The sequence below is a fragment of the Chlorocebus sabaeus genome, chromosome 1 (genome assembly GCF_047675955.1).
Source record: "Chlorocebus sabaeus isolate Y175 chromosome 1, mChlSab1.0.hap1, whole genome shotgun sequence".
NCBI classification, from domain to species: domain Eukaryota; kingdom Metazoa; phylum Chordata; class Mammalia; order Primates; family Cercopithecidae; genus Chlorocebus; species Chlorocebus sabaeus.
The window spans coordinates 18746121-18763767 of NC_132904.1; the positions used below are offsets into that span (position 1 = coordinate 18746121).

Here is a 17647-nt window from a genome sequence, read left to right on the forward strand (position 1 = left end):
TGCTTTACCAATTTTTCTGTTGTGTTACTGGTCTTTTCCTTAGCGATTTTACAGGAGTTCTTTATAAATCAGAAAATTAACTTATAATAGGAGTTTCCTACTTATCATTCAAGTTTTGACTTTGCTGAAGGTTATTTTTGTCATAGAACTTATTTTAAGGAGTCAAAATTATACAACTTTCCTTTTATGGTTCCTTGGTTTTGTGTCATCAGTAGGGAGATCATTTAGAACTTTTATATTTTAGTTTTTTAATAGTTAAGTCTTTGATTCACTAGGAAATTTAGTCCCAAATATTCAAAGTATGATCCAATTTCCCCCCCATATGGCTACTCACTTGTCCCAACTAATTAATAATCCATTTGTCTCTATTGATTTGGGATGTTATCTTCATCATAATATTAATTTCTTTTCTGTATTTAGATATATTTCTGGACTTTCTGTTCTGTTCTAGTGATCTGTCTGATTATTCATTTGAAAGTTCCACATGAGTTTAATCTTTGAGGATTTATGTTTTATTTTACTTACTTTTATTTTACTTACTTTTATTTTTAGAGGGTCTTGCTCTGTTGCCCAGGCTGGAGTACAGTGGCGCAATCATATCTCACTGTAACCCCAAACTCCTGAGCTCAAACGATCCTCCTCCCTCAGCCTTCTGAGTAACTCGGCCTACAGGCGCATGCCACCATGTCTGGCTGACTTTTTAACTTTTTTTTATGGAGATGAGGTCTTGCTGTGTTGCCCAGGCTGGTCGAGCTCCTGACCTCAAGTGATTATCCTGCCTTGGCCTCCTGTAGTGCTGGGATTACAGGTGTGAGCCCAGCCTGATTCTGTGTTTTACTGATGAGTTCAGCAACCCCCAAGTTTATTTATGTGAATTGCATTTAACCTTTTCCTGGAGTTAGGCTGAAGATCTTGCCACCTGCTTCTCTCACTTGAGATTTGAGATTAGTGTTTAGAAGTTTATGAATAAGGCCTCATGCATAAATAATTTTGAAATTGCTTTCCTGAAAAAAAGTGGCGCTTTAGATTCACTATGATTTTTAAGAGTAAACTCTTACTGGGTGAATGGAATTGGTCACTAGGCTGTCCTGTCAGAATAGGCCTTAAGAAACCTGGCAGATGAGTGATGTGGGGCAGGCCACACCACAGGGGATATAGTGCCTTCGGGGAGTGTTTATGGGTCATCTGGAGCTCTGTACAGGCCTTATTCTGAAATCTGAGGGGCTCAGAGATAGCCGAGAGGAAATTTTTCTGCTGATTTAACCCCCCTTGGGTTTTCTAAATCGGTATCTAATGCATTTGCAAAAGCACTGCAACTGCTAATCGCTCCCATGGCCTCATCTGGCCAGCCAGCAACAGGCTACAAATCGATCTTTGTACAAGGTGTTTGTTTATAATTTATGGAGCTGATAGGAAGGCAGAGCCATCTGCTCCTCCAGGCATCAGTATTTCTAACCCCTCCCATTCCCTGCTAGGGCATTTTCACTTGGAAATCATTTCTAATTGGGAGGAGATTACATTGCAGAGTCTGGAACATGGCTTCCTGCTGTCTCCTGCATTGTTTTTTCTCCCTCTGGAGCTGCCCCCTGAAGTTCTTGAGCAGTTTTGATTTGAAAATCCTTTCTTTCCTAATCTTTATTTCCATCCTTCACAGCCCAGCTAACTACCCCATCATTTTTTCCAATATGTGTTTTGCCTTTAAGTGAAAGCCAGTTGTTGGAGATACATCTCCAGGACTAAGGATTATTTGACGAGGCAGCATTTCTCAAGTGTAGTCCAAGTCCGGCAACATCAGAGACACCTGGGAATTTGTTAGAAATGCAAATTCTCAGGCCCCATCCCAGCATTCTGTGTTTTAATACGCCCTCCTGGTGATTTTGATACATGTTAAAGTTTGTCTACCGCTGGGGTCACACAAGGTATGGAGAACCACAAAGAATTCTAGTGGTGTGTAAGCTGCTGGTGTCTTTGGCTATATTTCACTTCTCCCTTTTTTCTCTACCTTATATTATTGTTGAATCCAAAAAGGATGAATTAGTTGTCCTTTGTTATTAGTACATTACTTTTCTGTGGCCTAAGTAAACAAGTAATTGAGATCCAAGAAATCTTTTCCTATATGAATTAACTCATCAAAATCTCAGCCTTAAAAGAGGAAGCTGCACAAGCGAATGGAAGCAGTGACACTTATTGTAACTGAACATTTCCTTTTACACATGTGAAATTAGTAGACAACAAGCAGCAAATGTGAGAATGAAATTGTAAACAGAGCCCAGTGCGATGGAGCTACCAAATCACTCTATGCCTACCACATCCCATTACGGTAGAAGTGAAACCCCGGATCATGAGCTGCAAAATTTCTGAAACTGAATATGCTACCAGAGAAGCTGTTAAAATTTTCAGCATTCTCTTTTTGTTTGTCCTTTGCATATCTCTGTGAGCTCATTGCAGTAGCCAGGAAGAGTTGTGAAGTTGGGTGGAGTCAGGGGAGAGGGCAGAATTTGGGAGATAGCTATTGATTTGGAATCATCATCATATAATACAAACACAAGCACAGTGGCTTGGATTTGAGGCTGACAAAATGCTTTTTGTCCGTATGCCCAGTTTTTAAGAGGTTTTAGAGCCAAGCTTTCCAGAAGAAGGAAAACCTTACTTGTACTTTCCTCTGCACCCGTGTCTCCGTAAGCAGTTAAATGCTTTTTTGTGTGTTGGTGATGAGTTTTGAGGGTTACTATAGCCTTCTAGATGTTTGACCAAAATGAATGTTAATACACGTGAGCTAGATCTATGTAACAGCAAGACAGGAAAGTCTACTTTGATAACATACCCAATAGATATTTTCAAGACATTAAATGTGGATAAAATGGTAACTGTTCAAAGCTGTCTTAAAGCCGATAGAGTCCCATCTCCTTTCCTATTTAAGTTCTTTTGGTTCTGTATCCCAGCTGGATTCATGTGTTGATCCAGAAAAGGAGAGGGATATTGCCATGTTTTTTCTTGTTTGTTTGGTTTGGTTTGTTTTTTGTTTTTTGTTTTTTGTTTTTGTTTTTTTAGCAAAGGGCTTGGGACCCTGAGTAATAAGTAGCAGACGTCCCAGTGCTAACTAGATAAATCTAGCCTTACAGGCTAGACCAGATGGTGGGTTGGGAGTTGAGCAGTAGAAAGGCCTAATGGTGATAGCAGTGAGTATTTGGATGTCATTATTTTATTAGTTAGCAAACAGAACCATCCTTGTGGTCCCTCTTTGGTTTTATGCGTAATGGTGCTGTAGGTGTTAGCCCCCGAGTTGGCACAATAGTCTAATCAATGTGTTCTGATGCCTTTTTCGATATACACTGTCATCTCATTAGCAACACACAGGGAAAGGAGAACAAATAGAGTTTTACAAATCACTCTGAGTATCAGATCGCATAAGCCTGGGGGCCTCTGAAAGAGCAATTCCTTGTTTTGTTTTCCTTGAGGTAATTTCCTAGGGAAACTTGCCCTTGACGTTTTTTTTTGGATTACTGCAGTAGATCACCTGGATTCTGGCGAGGGCAGCTGAGCTTTTAAATTTTTAAAATTACAACAATGCCTTTTAAAAAATTACAACAATGCCTCTGACAGTGGACATCTCCTTCAAATAAGAGAAACAGTAAAAAGTTTCTTTGCTTGAGGTATATCTAAATGGGACAAAGTCCTGATGAGCTTGGTCTGTTTGAATGTGTTATGCTGTTCTGCCTGGGCCCATGATGTGGGCACTCTTGTTCTATGCTCACATCAAGGGTAAGCCACTTCCTCCTGGCAGGGAATCGCACAGTGGGACTCAGAGAGGGATTCAAATGAAAACTGAAACAAGGCCTATAGGCACAGTGCCAGTTAACATCCCATTGGTCCTGTCATGTGGAGTGGATGCTCCTCACCAACAGACATTCCTTGCCACCTTACGAGGCTGAGCCTGCTGCCTGCCTGACCCTGCAGTTTGTTCTCAGGAACTACTAAGTGCAGACTAGGGCTGCCATGGACATTGGCATAGAGCATAATGGGAAATGAGCCCTGGCCATCCAGCCACAGCTGGGCATTATTGTTTTTCCTCTCTTGGTAGAGTTAGAGATTAGTATTAGCAAGGAGCTGTTCCAGAAAACTGGTCTCTAGATGTTCCAGTTCTCTTTCTCTTAAATGAGAAAGCAAAATACAAATTTGCGAAATGGCTTTCTTCTCCAAGGTCACATAACAGGTGTTGAATAGGATACAGAGTAGAAAGCTCTACCTGTATCACCTTTTTCTTGGAACCAATGGGTTTGCATTTTCATTTACCTTAGTTTTGATCTCTAGGACAATAACAGCTGTTAAATGGCTCTCTAGGAATAATTTTTAATAACTTTTTCCTTATCTAATCTCTCAAGTGATATTTCCTAAATGTGAACTAAGACTCAGCAGGTGGTTGTGGTGGTATTGACTATCCTGTAGTTTCCTGCTAAGGTGGGAGAAGAGACATACTTTTCTTGCCTCCTGTGTTTTGTTCATTTGACATTTTAGTTTGAATGAGAAGGTATTCTTTAGCATTTCTAGACAAGGTGCAGGCCCTTAGGAAGTCCCTAAAGTTTCTTGGCCCCAGAATTTTTACAATATCAACTCCAAAGTTTCTTATCCTCTTTTCTTTCTTTGTCTGATGCAGCCTCCGTGAATGTGCTGGTGCAGAACTGCAAGATCTACAATGATGCCAGCTGTGACATTTCTGCAGATGGCCAGCTCCTGGCAGCTTTCATCCCCAGCAGCCAGAGGGGCTTTCCCGATGAAGGCATCCTGGCAGTATACTCCCTGGCCCCCCATAACCTGGGCGAAATGCTCTACACCAAGCGATTTGGTAAGGGATAGGAAGCCCAACCTAATGACAGAGGGACACTGGTGCCTTGGCATGGTCATTGCTAGGTGAGGCACGGCTTGGATGGGAGTAACGGTCACATACTGCCCCTACCTTCACTGGGGCACAGGCCAGAGAAAGATTGCTTTACAGGAGTGCTGGCTAGTGACATTGCAGAAGCATCTGAGGATTAGAGTCCTGCCGCATGGCCCTGTTACGATGGCCGGGAATAAGGGAGGACGTGGTCGCGGCACACAAATGCACTACAAGACAGTTTGGCATTGTGTATTTAAAACCTCTCAAAATGTATCAGCTCTTTGGCAATCCAGCTTTTAACGAAATAATCAGAAAACTATACAAAGATTTACATACAAGGGTGTTCACAGCAGTGTTACCATACAGAAAAATGTCAGATTGTTGCCTTGAGACTGTTTTTTGTTGTTGTTGTTTTTTGCAGGGGGAAGGAGTGGTGGGTGTTTTGTTTTGCTGGTGTCACCTTGAGTCAAATCTAAGTGGGTTTTTTTTTGGTTTTTTTTTTAAGAGTTGACTAAACAAATGATGGTGCAGTGATGGAATTGCTCCACTGGCCCTTAAAACGCTCTTACAGAACAGTGTTCATAATGTATTAAATGAAAAAAGTGGGTTTCAAAATAGTAATATCAGGATGTTAGCAATTTTTAAAAATGTTGATAATAATGGTTAGCATTTATTAAGTACTTTCTTTTTTTGGTTTGGTTTTTTTTTTTTGAGACAGAGTTTTGCTCTTGTTGCCCAGGCTGGAGTGCAATGGCGCGGTCTCAGCTCACCACAACCTCCACCTCCCGGGTTCAGGCGATTCTCCTGCCTCAGCCTCCCAAGTAGCTGGGATTACAGGCATGTGCAACCATGCCTGACTAACTTTGTATTTTTAGTAGAGACGGGGTTTCTCCATGTTGGTCAGGCTGGTCTCGAACTCCCTACCTCAGGTGATCCCCCCGCCTCAGCCTCCCAGAGTGCTGAGATTACAGGCATGAGCCACCGCATCCGGCTTTATTAGATGCTTTCTATATGTCAAACACTATACTCAGTATGTATATGCCTTCTCATCATACTCCTCACTACAGTCCTATGAGATAACACCAGGATGAGCAAGTGAATATGAAGATTGGAGAAAAAGAGAAGAGTAAGAGTGAAAGTTGTTTCCTTGGAATGGCCAGAAGTCTAGGAAATATCTCTCTGTTCTGTTGGCCCTCAGGTCCCAATGCCATTTCGGTGAGCCTGTCCCCAATGGGCAGATATGTAATGGTGGGCTTGGCCTCACGAAGGATCCTGCTGCACCCCTCCACAGAGCACATGGTGGCCCAGGTCTTCAGGCTGCAACAGGCCCATGGTGGAGAGACCTCCATGAGGGTGAGTGCCATTGCTTGTGCTTTCACTGTATGGCATCTCCCCCAGGCTTGGAAGGGTAATGAGGGACAGTGGTGTGACCTCCCAGCCAGGACCAGAGCTATCATACAGTCATAAAGCGTAAGGAAGGGCTCCAGTCAAGCCCATCCATGATCTGCAGGCTTCATTTGTGGAACCTCTGAACTATCAAAGGCCCTTCCTCACACCCTAGAACATGTGCTGCATTCCCCAGAGGCCTGCAAGTATCTTCAGATAAACTGAATACTTCCTTACTTCTACATGGAACTTTTAATCTGGAGATGCATAAAGGACCCAATGAAATGCTTATTTTTAAAGCTTTGTGTGTGTGTGTGTGTGTGTGTGTGTGGAAACAAGCTGTAAAAAGTAATAGTATGCCATGAAATTTTTTTTCTGTGAGTTATAATTATGATGGCAGATGAAGACTTTAGGCAGCTGCTTTATTCTTAATCATCCCATTCATTTCACCAGTGGAGAAAAGATCCTGTCTAGGACCCTCTCTTGTCTGAGGCGTGTCTCTCTTATATTGCCATAAAAGCCTTCTGGGCATCCTGTGGTTGGTGGCCTTTTGGCCTCAGCCAGACTAATGTGCCTGAGTGAGCATCCCACATCCCATAGGTGCTCATTTATCCAGGGTTTGTCAAGGGGATTCAAGCATTTGAACAGTTCTCTAATTAGATAGTATTTAAGCTTTGTCTGAAGCTAAGAACCTGTGAATTTCCCAGTACTTTGTGCAGTCTGTACCATGTATAGTTGGATGTACTTGTTGGTCCATTTTTTGTCTTTAGCTGTGTAGTGTGTATGTTTAATCCACCCAATTTGGTTCAGTGTAAGCTCCTTAGAGGGATATCCCTCAGGGGCCTTCATTTAGTGCTGTACATGTAGATGGTTGTTGAATGTCTGGAATGGGAAGCATTTGTTTTAAAGAAAAAACTAGAGAGAGCACCCGTTATATACAAAGTGATAGAACGTGGGTGGCCTGGTGTGGTCCTTTCTTCTCCAGTCTCTTCTCCCTCCTGTCTCCTACAGATATCCTCTGTCCAACTACACTGAACCACTTTCCAAGCTTCTTGAATTTGGCAAAGTGCCTTCTTGCCAGGGTACCTTTACTTGGAATGCCCTCCTGTCCCCTATCTCCAGCTACCTGGAAGCTTTTCACCTTCTGTGGCATCTTTCTTAATCGAATTGATCACTCGTTCCTTGTGCTATCATTGTACCCCTTACACACTGTTATGGCAGTACTTGTCACATCAAACTGCAGTTATTTGTTTCCATGTCACTCTCTTCTCCTGGACTGTGAGCTCCTTGAGGATAGAGACTGCGTCTGTTTTATCTTTATGAAGTCCAAGAACTTCATGGGGAACCTGACAGTTAGTAGAAAGTGAATGAATGAAAGAGAATCTCAAAAAAAAAAAAAAAAAAGTATCCTCTTTACAACATCTAGGTGGTAACTAGCAGAACCAATGATGGATGACATAACATCATGTCCCCACCAAGCTTCTGAAAGGAAAACAAGTCATTCTCTGCTCTTGATATCACAATAACAAGAAAGTTCTGATCTTGAATTCAATATGGCTGGAAATATTTGACATTGGGTGAATAGGAGATGTCATTGTGGGATATTCATCAAGCCTATTTTCTTATCTAGATATTTGAGGATGGAAGTTGAGTTTTCATTTAAATATTCTTCTGACCGGGCACAGTGGCTCACACCTGTAATCCCAGCACTTTGGGAGGCCGAGGTGGGTGAATCACCTGAGGTCGGGAGTTTGAGACCAGCCTGACCAACATGGAGAAACTCCATCTCTACTAAAAATATAAAATTAGCCAGGTGTGGTGGCGCATGTCTGTAATCTCAGCTACTCGGGAGGCTGAGGCAGGAGAATTGCTTAAGCCCAGGAGGCGGAAGTTGCGGTGAGCCGACATGGTGCCATTGCACTCCAGCCTGGGCAACAAGAGTGAAACTCCGTCTCAAAAAAATAAATAAATGAATAAAAATAAATAAATATTCTTCTTTTGCTTCTCTTAAACAGACTTGGCTGGTAAAAACACCTGGTGTCTGCTTTTCACCACCTGGAATCCCAGTCCCAACAGCTGCCCTTCTAACCCTTGCGGCCTAATTGTGGAATAATTGTTTATAATCATTAAGAGACAGGATCTGATTTGGGTAGCTCTGACAGACCTCTCTAGTCTGTTTCATAAGCCAGCGCTCTTGCCCAACTCCCGCACACAGCCTGCCAGTCCTCCATCCTAGCACAGTTCCACTTTTCCACTGTAGCCAGAAACATCTGGCTGAAGACAAACAGTTACAAAGCAGAAGCCAAGGTGGTGGGATCTGTTGTCACATAGGGGACTGGCAGCTCAGGGAATGTGGCTAGAGAACTCTGCTGAGGAGATGTGGTCATCCAGTGAGTCCCTGGCTGTCCTGCCAAGGGGCTCAAGGCAGCTAGCCAGCAGCTGCATGCTTGGTGACTAGAGCTACTGCCAGGCTGCCCAGTGAGCCTTTTTTGTTTCTCAGTAGGTACCATCTGCCACCAAGCACTAAGAAAGGGAGCTGAAGTACTTAGAAAGTTCCCATTTGGGAAGTGTTCCTGTCACCCAAGAGACAGGATCAAGGAATCTCAACAAGGTTTAGGTCCATCTGATGTCCACCCAGTCTGACTTTAAAGCCCCATGCTACAGAAAGATTTCTGGTTTTCCAGGTCTTGGTTGCCCCTTACATCCAAAGGCACCAGATCACTCAGCAAATGTCCCTGAATTCAGTGATTGGTGGAAGGGAAGACACCAGCTCTTTTGGATAGCTGTGCTGTATCACCATTTAAGGCAAGAAGTGAATTTTTGTCTGAGAACAGGGAGCAAGGGTTTAATGGGACAGTACAGCATCTCCCTCTTTGCACAGGTAAGTGTAGGTGGTGTCTCCATCTCTAATGTCAAGCTCTGGCCATAAAGGAATGCTTTAGTGGGTAATGGGCCTGTCCTAGAGCTTTGCTACTCAGAATTCCCCTTCTCTCTGGTGGTACCTCTTGGAATTCACTGTGGTCATGTTCAGAGAGACAAATGTGTTGGGCCAACAGACATTCCCAGGAGAACATCCTCCAGAGCATTGATTTATTTTAAGATGGCACTAAGTGACATCTCTCCCCAAGAGATGATCTCTGACACAATCCCATATGAAAACTCTTCTGAAAATGAATTGCTAATTGCTATTAGCCTTGATGCACTTACTCTAAGCAGTTCTTCAGACCTCTGGATCAGTGCTTCCCAAACTGTGGTTCTTGGACAACTTACATTAGAACTAGATGGGTCCTTATTAAAATACAGATCCGTGTCAGACCTAAATTCAGAATAAGAATGGGAGGCAGAAGGACCCAGGATTAGTATTTTTAAAACAAGCTTTCCTTCCTTCATTTTAGGTGTCTGCCCTCAGCCTCCTCAGCAAGGCAGAGTCAGTCTCAGTTCTACTTGCCATTGTGGTTTTGTGCGTGGTGCTTTGATTCTTTGCTAATTATGTTGCAGGCACAGTGGTGTTTGTCTTCTATTTCCTACCAAACTCAGCTTTTTGGCTGTGTGTGCCTCACCTCCCATCTTTTCTCGGCTGTTGCTGCTTTCCAGGTTTCTCCCTTGAATAGCTGTATGTGCTGGAGTCTTTTCTTTATGTTGAATCATTTTAATTTTTGTCCTTATTTCTAGGATCTAGGGTCCTTTTGATCTTTCCCTTCTCTTTTTACCGTGTTAGTCCTCCCAATTTTAGTGATAGGTACATCAGGAAAGTAAGACTGGGCACATATTTTCTCTCTCCCTTCCCACTGTCCATTTGCGATTCCTCCAGACTGGATATGCTACTCTCTATGACTCAGAGTCTTATTTTCTGTCTGATTCCCTTCTGCTTGAGCCAGAGAGCGCTTTTTGTTAATTTTTGTTTTGTTTTTAGGTTAAGCTTTTAGAGACTGCTGAGCTGAAGTTTTGCTGAATTCTCAAAACACTTAAACTGCCTGTGTTCCTTCTTGGCTTTCATTTTCTAATTGGAACCAGGCACAATATTGTACAGAGAACTGCAATTAATTTTCTAAAATAGTGGCAACTTGCACAGTATAATAACTTTGGTTGTAACCAAGTGAAAGCATAATAACAAAAATACAAAATTACTAATGAAACCGGAAAGAGTCATATACCACATTGTTCCTCTAGTTTGTATCTCAGTAAATGCTGTGTTACTTAGGAATAGGGGCAGAAGTCTGCAACTGGGCAGGGAGGTTCAGGGACATGAGGGCGAAGCTAGGTCATCTTGAGCTAGAAAGCAAGAATAAGGATTAGTGCTTTCAGCACTGGAATTAACATGGACCACCCCCACCTCCCAATAAGTGGGGATTGTAGGCACGTAAGTGGTTTAGTAAGAAGTGAAAAAGATCCTCATTGCCTAATTAATTGCTGCAGATCCTAGAGGCACTAGGAACTTGAATCTCACCAGGAGTAGTTTGCTTTTCTCTTGGGTCGTTTTATTGGCAGAAGGGATGACTAAGGACACCTTCGTTTGACTTGGGTTATGGAGGAAGCTCTGGGATAGAATGCAGTTTAGCTCCCCTCTCTCCATGGAACAGTATTGTGGTCTTTAAGGGAAAGCCTCTAATACCTAAGGGTCAATTTTATTGAAAGCTTTTTCTTTGTGGCTGTGTGGTAAAATCATAGCCAAGGGTTGAGTGAGTGTTACCTAGACAAATCAATAGTTCGTAGGACACATTGAAAAGAAAGTATCCATCTCTCTCCCTCTCCTCCTCTTCCCCTCTCCATTCCCCTTCTTCTTTCTTCCTTTCTTGACCTAAGAGTTTTGCTGGTCAGTAGTGGACTATCCCTTCATACCCCTTCTCCCTCTAAAGCGCTAGCAATATGCCTCCCCTTCACCCTAAACAGGTCCCAGGCAGCAGGGAAGGAAAGCAGATTTGTTTCTTTTTCTTTTTCTTTTTTTTTTGAGATGGAGTCTCCCTCTGTTGCCCAGGCAGGAGTGCAATGGCACAACCTTGGCTCACTACAGCCTCTGCCACCTGGGTTCAAGTGATTTTCCTGCCTCAGCCTCCCAGTTAGCTGGGTCTACAGGCACCTGCCACCACTCTTGCTAATTTGTGTATTTTTTGTAGAGACAGGGTTTCACCATGTTGGCCAGGCTGGTCTCGAACTCCTGACCTCAGGTGATCCGCCCCCCTCTGCCTCCCAAAGTGCTGGGATTACAGGCGTGAGCCACCGTGCCTGGCCTCTTCCATTTTTTATAGACCTACAGCCCACCCAAATCTGATTGTGCCGCAGTTCTGTGTGTACCCCCAGGGGACCACATCAGCATCTCGGGAACTTATTAGAAATGCAGATTCTCAGCCCCACTTGAGATCTGCTGAGTCAGAAACTCTGGGGGCGAGGCCCAGCCATGTGTGTTTTAACAAGCCTTCCGGATGACTGTGCGCTGAGAAGGAACAATGGGCTGTAGGGCGATTCCATCTAGACTCACCTGTCAATGTATCTTGATCCTTTCCCCTTTTGTTTTTGCTCTCTCTCTTACTATCTCTGAAAATAAACATTAGGTTGCTTGCTTTCTTTTATACCATTGGGTAGCTATCCTTACAGAGACTAATGATGGCTGCTGCTGCTGCTGATGATGATTATCATTATTATTATAAGTTCATTAAAATGAACCATAGAAAAAACTTGGGATCCAGACTTCTCCAATTAGTGGTAACTATAGTTGTGGCTTAAATCCTGGGTCAGGATGAGTGCCCACTGCTGTCAGCACTGACCGGAATTTATATAACTTCACAAATATAGGCTCTTTTGACTTGTCCCAGCTTTGTTCTTCAATCTACAAACTTTATTATGACTCTCTCCTTCCCTGCCCTTGAATTGAACTTATAATATAGACCTAATCATCTGTACTTACCTATATTCTACAAGTTTGATTTCCAAAAGTGACCTAGAATTCTAGTTCAATCCAGAGTATTCTCTAGAAATCTAAGGAAACTGAGCCTTTTCTTAATCTTGTCTGGACTTGGGGGTGGCAAATACCAAAAATAATGATATTTTATTTTTGTATGCTGGAAGGGTACTATTTCTTCAAGGGGAGATTGGGATAAAAGAGAGATGTCTTTGTTGTCAAAAATGATTTACTCCTTCCTAAGATTTTGTCCTCATTAATTTTCTTAAAGCTGCCTGTCAGTTGATTAAAAGCTGCTTCCGCTGCAATTATCTTAAAGTTGACTTCTGAGATGTGGCACAAAGCATCTATCCTCAAAAAGTTCTTTTCTTCAGAACATTGTAGGAAAGCGGGGAAGGGATATAGGAGAAGTAAGAAGTGTCTCTGGTGCGATTTGTCAGAGAAGGGAGGGGGGGCAAGATAAAAAATTAAAAATAACACTAGAACTGCAGTCAAAGCCATTCATTTAGGAAATTTTTCCATGACAGATTCACCAACTCTGACAGTGTCTTTCCTCCGTGGCCTCTTAGTAGAGTGCAGTCTATGCTGCATTTTATTCTATTCACTCAAAAAAACTGTATTGAGCCCCTATCATTGGTCTAGGAATGCAGCAGTGAACAAAATGGACATAGTCCCTTCCTCTGTAGTGTGTCCATGTGCGATGCCTGGCTTCTTCTGGTCTTTTCACTGCCATCTACCCAGCCCTCACTGTGCTTAGCTGCGAGAGGCATGCAACATTTGCTTCCTAAGTGTGTGTTACTTTGAAATCTCATGTGCCCTGGGTTTCTCTGCATGTTCTCACATGTGCACCCTGCTCACTATCACTGTCACTGTGACAGCCCATTACTCAGTACGCCCTAATTGAATCAAGGTACTAATGAGATAATCCTGAAAATAAGGAGCATCTTACTCATTTCCACGATGTTTTCTTTTTTTGTTTTTGAGACGGAGTTTTGCTCTTGTTGCACAGACTGGAGTGCAATGGCACGATCTTGGCTCATTTCAACCTCTGCCTCCCGGGTTCAAGTGATTTTCCTGCCTCAGCCTCCCGAGTAGCTGGGATTACAGGTGCATGCCACCGTCCTGGCTAATTTTTGTATTTTTAGTATAGAGACAGGGATTCACCATGTTGGTCAGGCTGGTCTCCAACTCCTGACCTTGTGATCTGCCTGCCTCGGCCTCCCAAAGTGCTAGGATTATGGACGTGAGTCACCGTACCTGGCCTCGTTTCCACAATTCTAACCAATATCAGTGAATTTCTCCAGGTTCTAGTCTCAGCACAGAGACATGATGAGAGGTTCCCAGTAGATAGTTTAAAAAGTGAAAGGCAAAACATCCTTTTTTTCAAGAATTGGTAGGAAAATCAATTAATACATTTGTAAAAGCTGAAAGTATTTAATATAATCCCTGTCCTGAACAGAGAAATACTACTTCTTCCACACACAAACACACACACACACACACACACACACAAATGGATCAAGCAAAATATATGGAAGCATACTCTTATCCAAGGTGAATCTCTAGAACTCATTAGACCATTTCCTTTGAGATGTAGAAAGCCACAGAAGTTCAAGAACTTATGTTGTGCTCTGTGCCCAGAGATGTGGAAACCAGAGTAATTGCTTTCTTTCTATTTATTTATTTTTTGAGATAAAGTTTCACTCTGTTGCCCAGGCTGGAGTACAGTGGCGTGATTGCAGCTCACTGCAACCTCTGCTGCCCAGGTTCAAGCAATTCTCCTGCCTCAGCCTCCCGAGTAGCTGGGATTACAGGCACCTGCTAACGCGCCTGGCTAATTTTTGTATTTTTAGTAGAAATGGGGTTTCACCATCTTGGTCAGGCTGGTCTTGAACACCTGACCTTGTGATTCACCCACCTCGGCCTCCCAACGTGTTGGGATTACAGGCGTGAGCCACCACGCCCAGCCTATTTGTTTAAAAAATTTTTTTAAGAGACAGGATCTCACCCACGCTGGAATGCAGTGGCACAATCATAGCTCACTGTAAATTTTAATAACTGGGCTTAAGCAGTCCTCCCACCTCAGCCTCACAAGTAGCTAGGATTAGAGGTATTGCCACCATGCCTGGCTATTTGTTTGGAGACATGCAGATCCTGCTTTGTTGGCTAGGTTGGTCGAACTCGTGGCGTCAGGTGATCTTCCCATCTCGGCCACCCAGAGTGCTGGCCACTACAGGCAGGAGCCATCACGCCCAGCAAGTATAATTTCTGAGAATTCCGGAAGCTGTGAATGCCTCAGTATTTCTTTAAGCACAGAAGTAGATTCCTCAGCTGAAGTAATGTCTGTGCTTTGATCCTAATGGCCAGGCGTGGCCTTTGGAAAGCAGCGGGCCAATTGAAAAATAAAAAGCTTGTCTTCTGACTGTCCTTGGGGTCTCCTTGAGGAACAAATGAATAAGACAAAGTTTACAGGACTCAGCAAATCATAGGAAGTTGCCTAGAAATGCCTTGAAGGCAGCACATTGTAACACATAGTAACAAAGGGCAACAAATTTGAACAACTTAAAAAAAAACAAAAAAGCTGTTTGCTGTTTGCCCTTTTTTTCTGCTGGGAGAAAGCTTTCGTTTGGATACGTGCAATCTAGGCAGATTTGTTCCTGCTTCAAAGGGAGAGAGTTAGGTGACTTGGTATTTTGATTTTTTAAAAATTTTCCAAACAAAGCTATGATTTGGGTTTTTTAATAATCACTTTAAAAATTGGGTGCACTGGCCAGGCACGGTGGCTCATGCCTGTAATCCCGGTACTTTGGGAGGCTGAGGCGGGTGGATCACTTGAGATCAGGAGTTCAAGACCAGCCTGACCAACATGGAGATACCCCGTCTCTACTGAAAATACAAAACTAACTGGGATTGGTGGTGCATGCCTGTAATCCCAGCTACTTGGGAGGCTGAGGCAGGAGAATCGCTTGAACCCAGGAGGCAGAGGTAGCAGTGAGCCAGTTTCGTGCCACTGCACTCCAGCCTGGGCAACAAAAGCAAAACTCCATCTCAAAAAAATAATAATAATAATAATGGGTGCACTGCCTGTGAGTTAGCCTTGCTCTGTCAGAACAGTAAAAATTTAAAAATAATAAAAATTGGCCGGGCATGGTGGTTCACGCCTGTAATCCCAGCACTTTGGGAGGCCGAGGTGGGCAGATCACAAGGTCAGGAGATCGAGACCATCCTGACCAAGATGGTGAAACCCCATCTCTACTAAAAATACAAAAATTAGCCAGGCGCGGTGGCAGGTGCCTGTAGTCCCAGCTACTCAGGAGGCTGAGGCAGGAGAATGGCATGAACCTGGGAGGCGGAGCTTGCAGTGAACCGAGATCGCGCCACTGCACTCCAGCCTGGGCGACAGAGTGCAACTCCATCTCAAAAAATAAAAAAATTAAAATAATAAAAATTATAAAAATTACATCACTGTTCTGTGAATTCTGAATTCCAACATAGAATATAAAGGTTTGGAGAGAGTAAAAGAAATTAAAGTTTTTAAAAAGCAATCAGACTTTCCTAAGGGTGAAGAAACTCAATAATTCATTAATCTAAGCAGATCAACAGCTGAAAAAGAAGAAAAAGATGGCCAAGGTATCTTTCCCACTGCCGCTCTAGGATATGTGCATTTCTCAGCCTGTGATGAGATGTGTAGCCATCCATTTCCAATGGAAAGGTCAGCTGTCTCTTAGCATCTGCTTTATATTGATTTTTCCCTCTTCTCAGTTGATTCTCTTCTAGTAACCCTCACTAAAACCTTAAAGCCTTCCTTAATTCCCATCATTATCCAGAAGGCATTTTTCCTCTTCACAGTTCCTTTCTTCCTCAAAGCCCCCTTGCTTTGCACCTTGCACCTTTTCCCACAGCTCTTCTAGCCTCAGTTTCCAGTTGTCCCCTTCCTCCAGCCAGCTTCCATTGTCTTAAAGAAGATCTGCTAACTGCACTTGACCTGTGGCCACCACTGCGAGGTTTTAGCTTTACAGATGATAAGATTCCCAAATGTAAACAAAATAACCACAAAGTTTTTCTTTTAACTTCTTATCTGGGCTGATCTGAACAGTGCCGTTTGCTGCTTGGACTACTGGTCTGAGTTTTATTGGCATGCAGTAGGGGAAGAAAAAAAAAACGACCATCTTGTTGAGGACTGCAATACCTTTTTCCTCTTCATTTTAAAAGGATGGAGAAGAAGGTTTCCCACTCACCTCCTGGCTCCCTCTCATTCTTTTCCTGTCTATCTTTGAACAAGGAACAAGACACTTTTAGTTTTGATCTGAACTGTTTTCTTTTGCTCTCACTTCCTATTAGTTAGAGTTTGAGGGGTAGAGAGGCAAGCAGTACAAGAGATTGTCTTGGACACCAGAAGTGGAACGATCATTATCTTCTACTCGAACCTTAAAACCACAAATATCTTGGCAACCAGACTCATTCCCTATTGACATGCTGAGACTGCACTAACTCTAAGAAATTTCTTCTTTCTAGCATATTGATTCTATTTCCCTTCATAGATGTTAGACAGAAATGAGAACAGTCTACCTTGGGAAGAGGGGTTGCTGTCAGCATTCGTCATATACCAGGGAAGAGCTGTAGTGGAGACAGGTGAAACCAGGACTCATCAATCATGAATCAGCAGCTGGGTTTTGTATTCAGCCCCACAGAGGGTCCCCTGTTCCTGATAACCCCTCCAGTGTAATAGAATTTGGTAGTGTAGCTGCACAGCATGTCTCTTGTGTCAGAGAGAAGAGTGGGGGACAGGGTGGGTGTTCAGCAGGCCACCCAAGGTTTGTTCTGAACATACCATGGGGAGCTTCAGGGCACCCGACTAGTATTAAGGAAACCTTTACTAGAGATGTTTTTAGGGTGTCTGTACATGAAGACCAGAGCCATCTCTTATACTGTCTTTGTCAGTACTGATGACCTTTGGATTTACAGAGTCAGTACCCATGGAAATCTAAAAGGGGACTCACAACTCACCCACTCTCTGGGTTAGAAAGACTGATGACCAAAACCATAAATGGTTTGGGATTAGCAGAACTAGGTAACCATCTGTCAGTACTGAGAAACTTGTCCAGATAATCTCTCATCTGTGGGGCTAATTGTGAGAGATATTTCCCCTCAGCGAGGTGGACTGAGAGCTGTTCAGCTTTGGCCAGGGAAAGGGGTGGACACTACATCTCTGGGTGCTTTTCAAAATGGGCCAGATTCTCATTGTTCAAGGGTCCATTAGTTTCGGGCATGTGTGAAATGAGGATGATTGGACCAGATGATCTCTCAGCCTATGGATCAGTGATTAACGTCCCATCCTGCACCCTCTGTGCCCTCCTCCCCTCTGTACGTCTTGCCCTCATCTCCCTTCTTCCCACACCACACTAAAGTGTGCTAAGCAAGCAAGTGCTTATCAGGATCCAAGAGGCTGGTGGTCTTTATGTGGCATTTTCTGGCTTCCTGCCACAAAG

At 43.2% G+C, this 17647-nt stretch overlaps 1 protein-coding gene across 7 annotated transcripts in view; it reads left to right on the forward strand.

The window, feature by feature from the left end:
* The window catches only part of AMBRA1 (autophagy and beclin 1 regulator 1), a 198223-nt gene that overhangs the window by 155462 nt on the left and 25114 nt on the right, over positions 1-17647 (forward strand). For all 7 annotated transcript variants that reach the window (XM_008000119.3, XM_008000145.3, XM_008000126.3 and 4 more), the window contains 2 exons: positions 4655-4843; positions 6075-6229. In XM_008000119.3, the coding sequence (XP_007998310.2) occupies positions 4655-4843; positions 6075-6229 (344 nt within the window). The remainder of the gene's footprint in view (positions 1-4654; positions 4844-6074; positions 6230-17647) is intronic.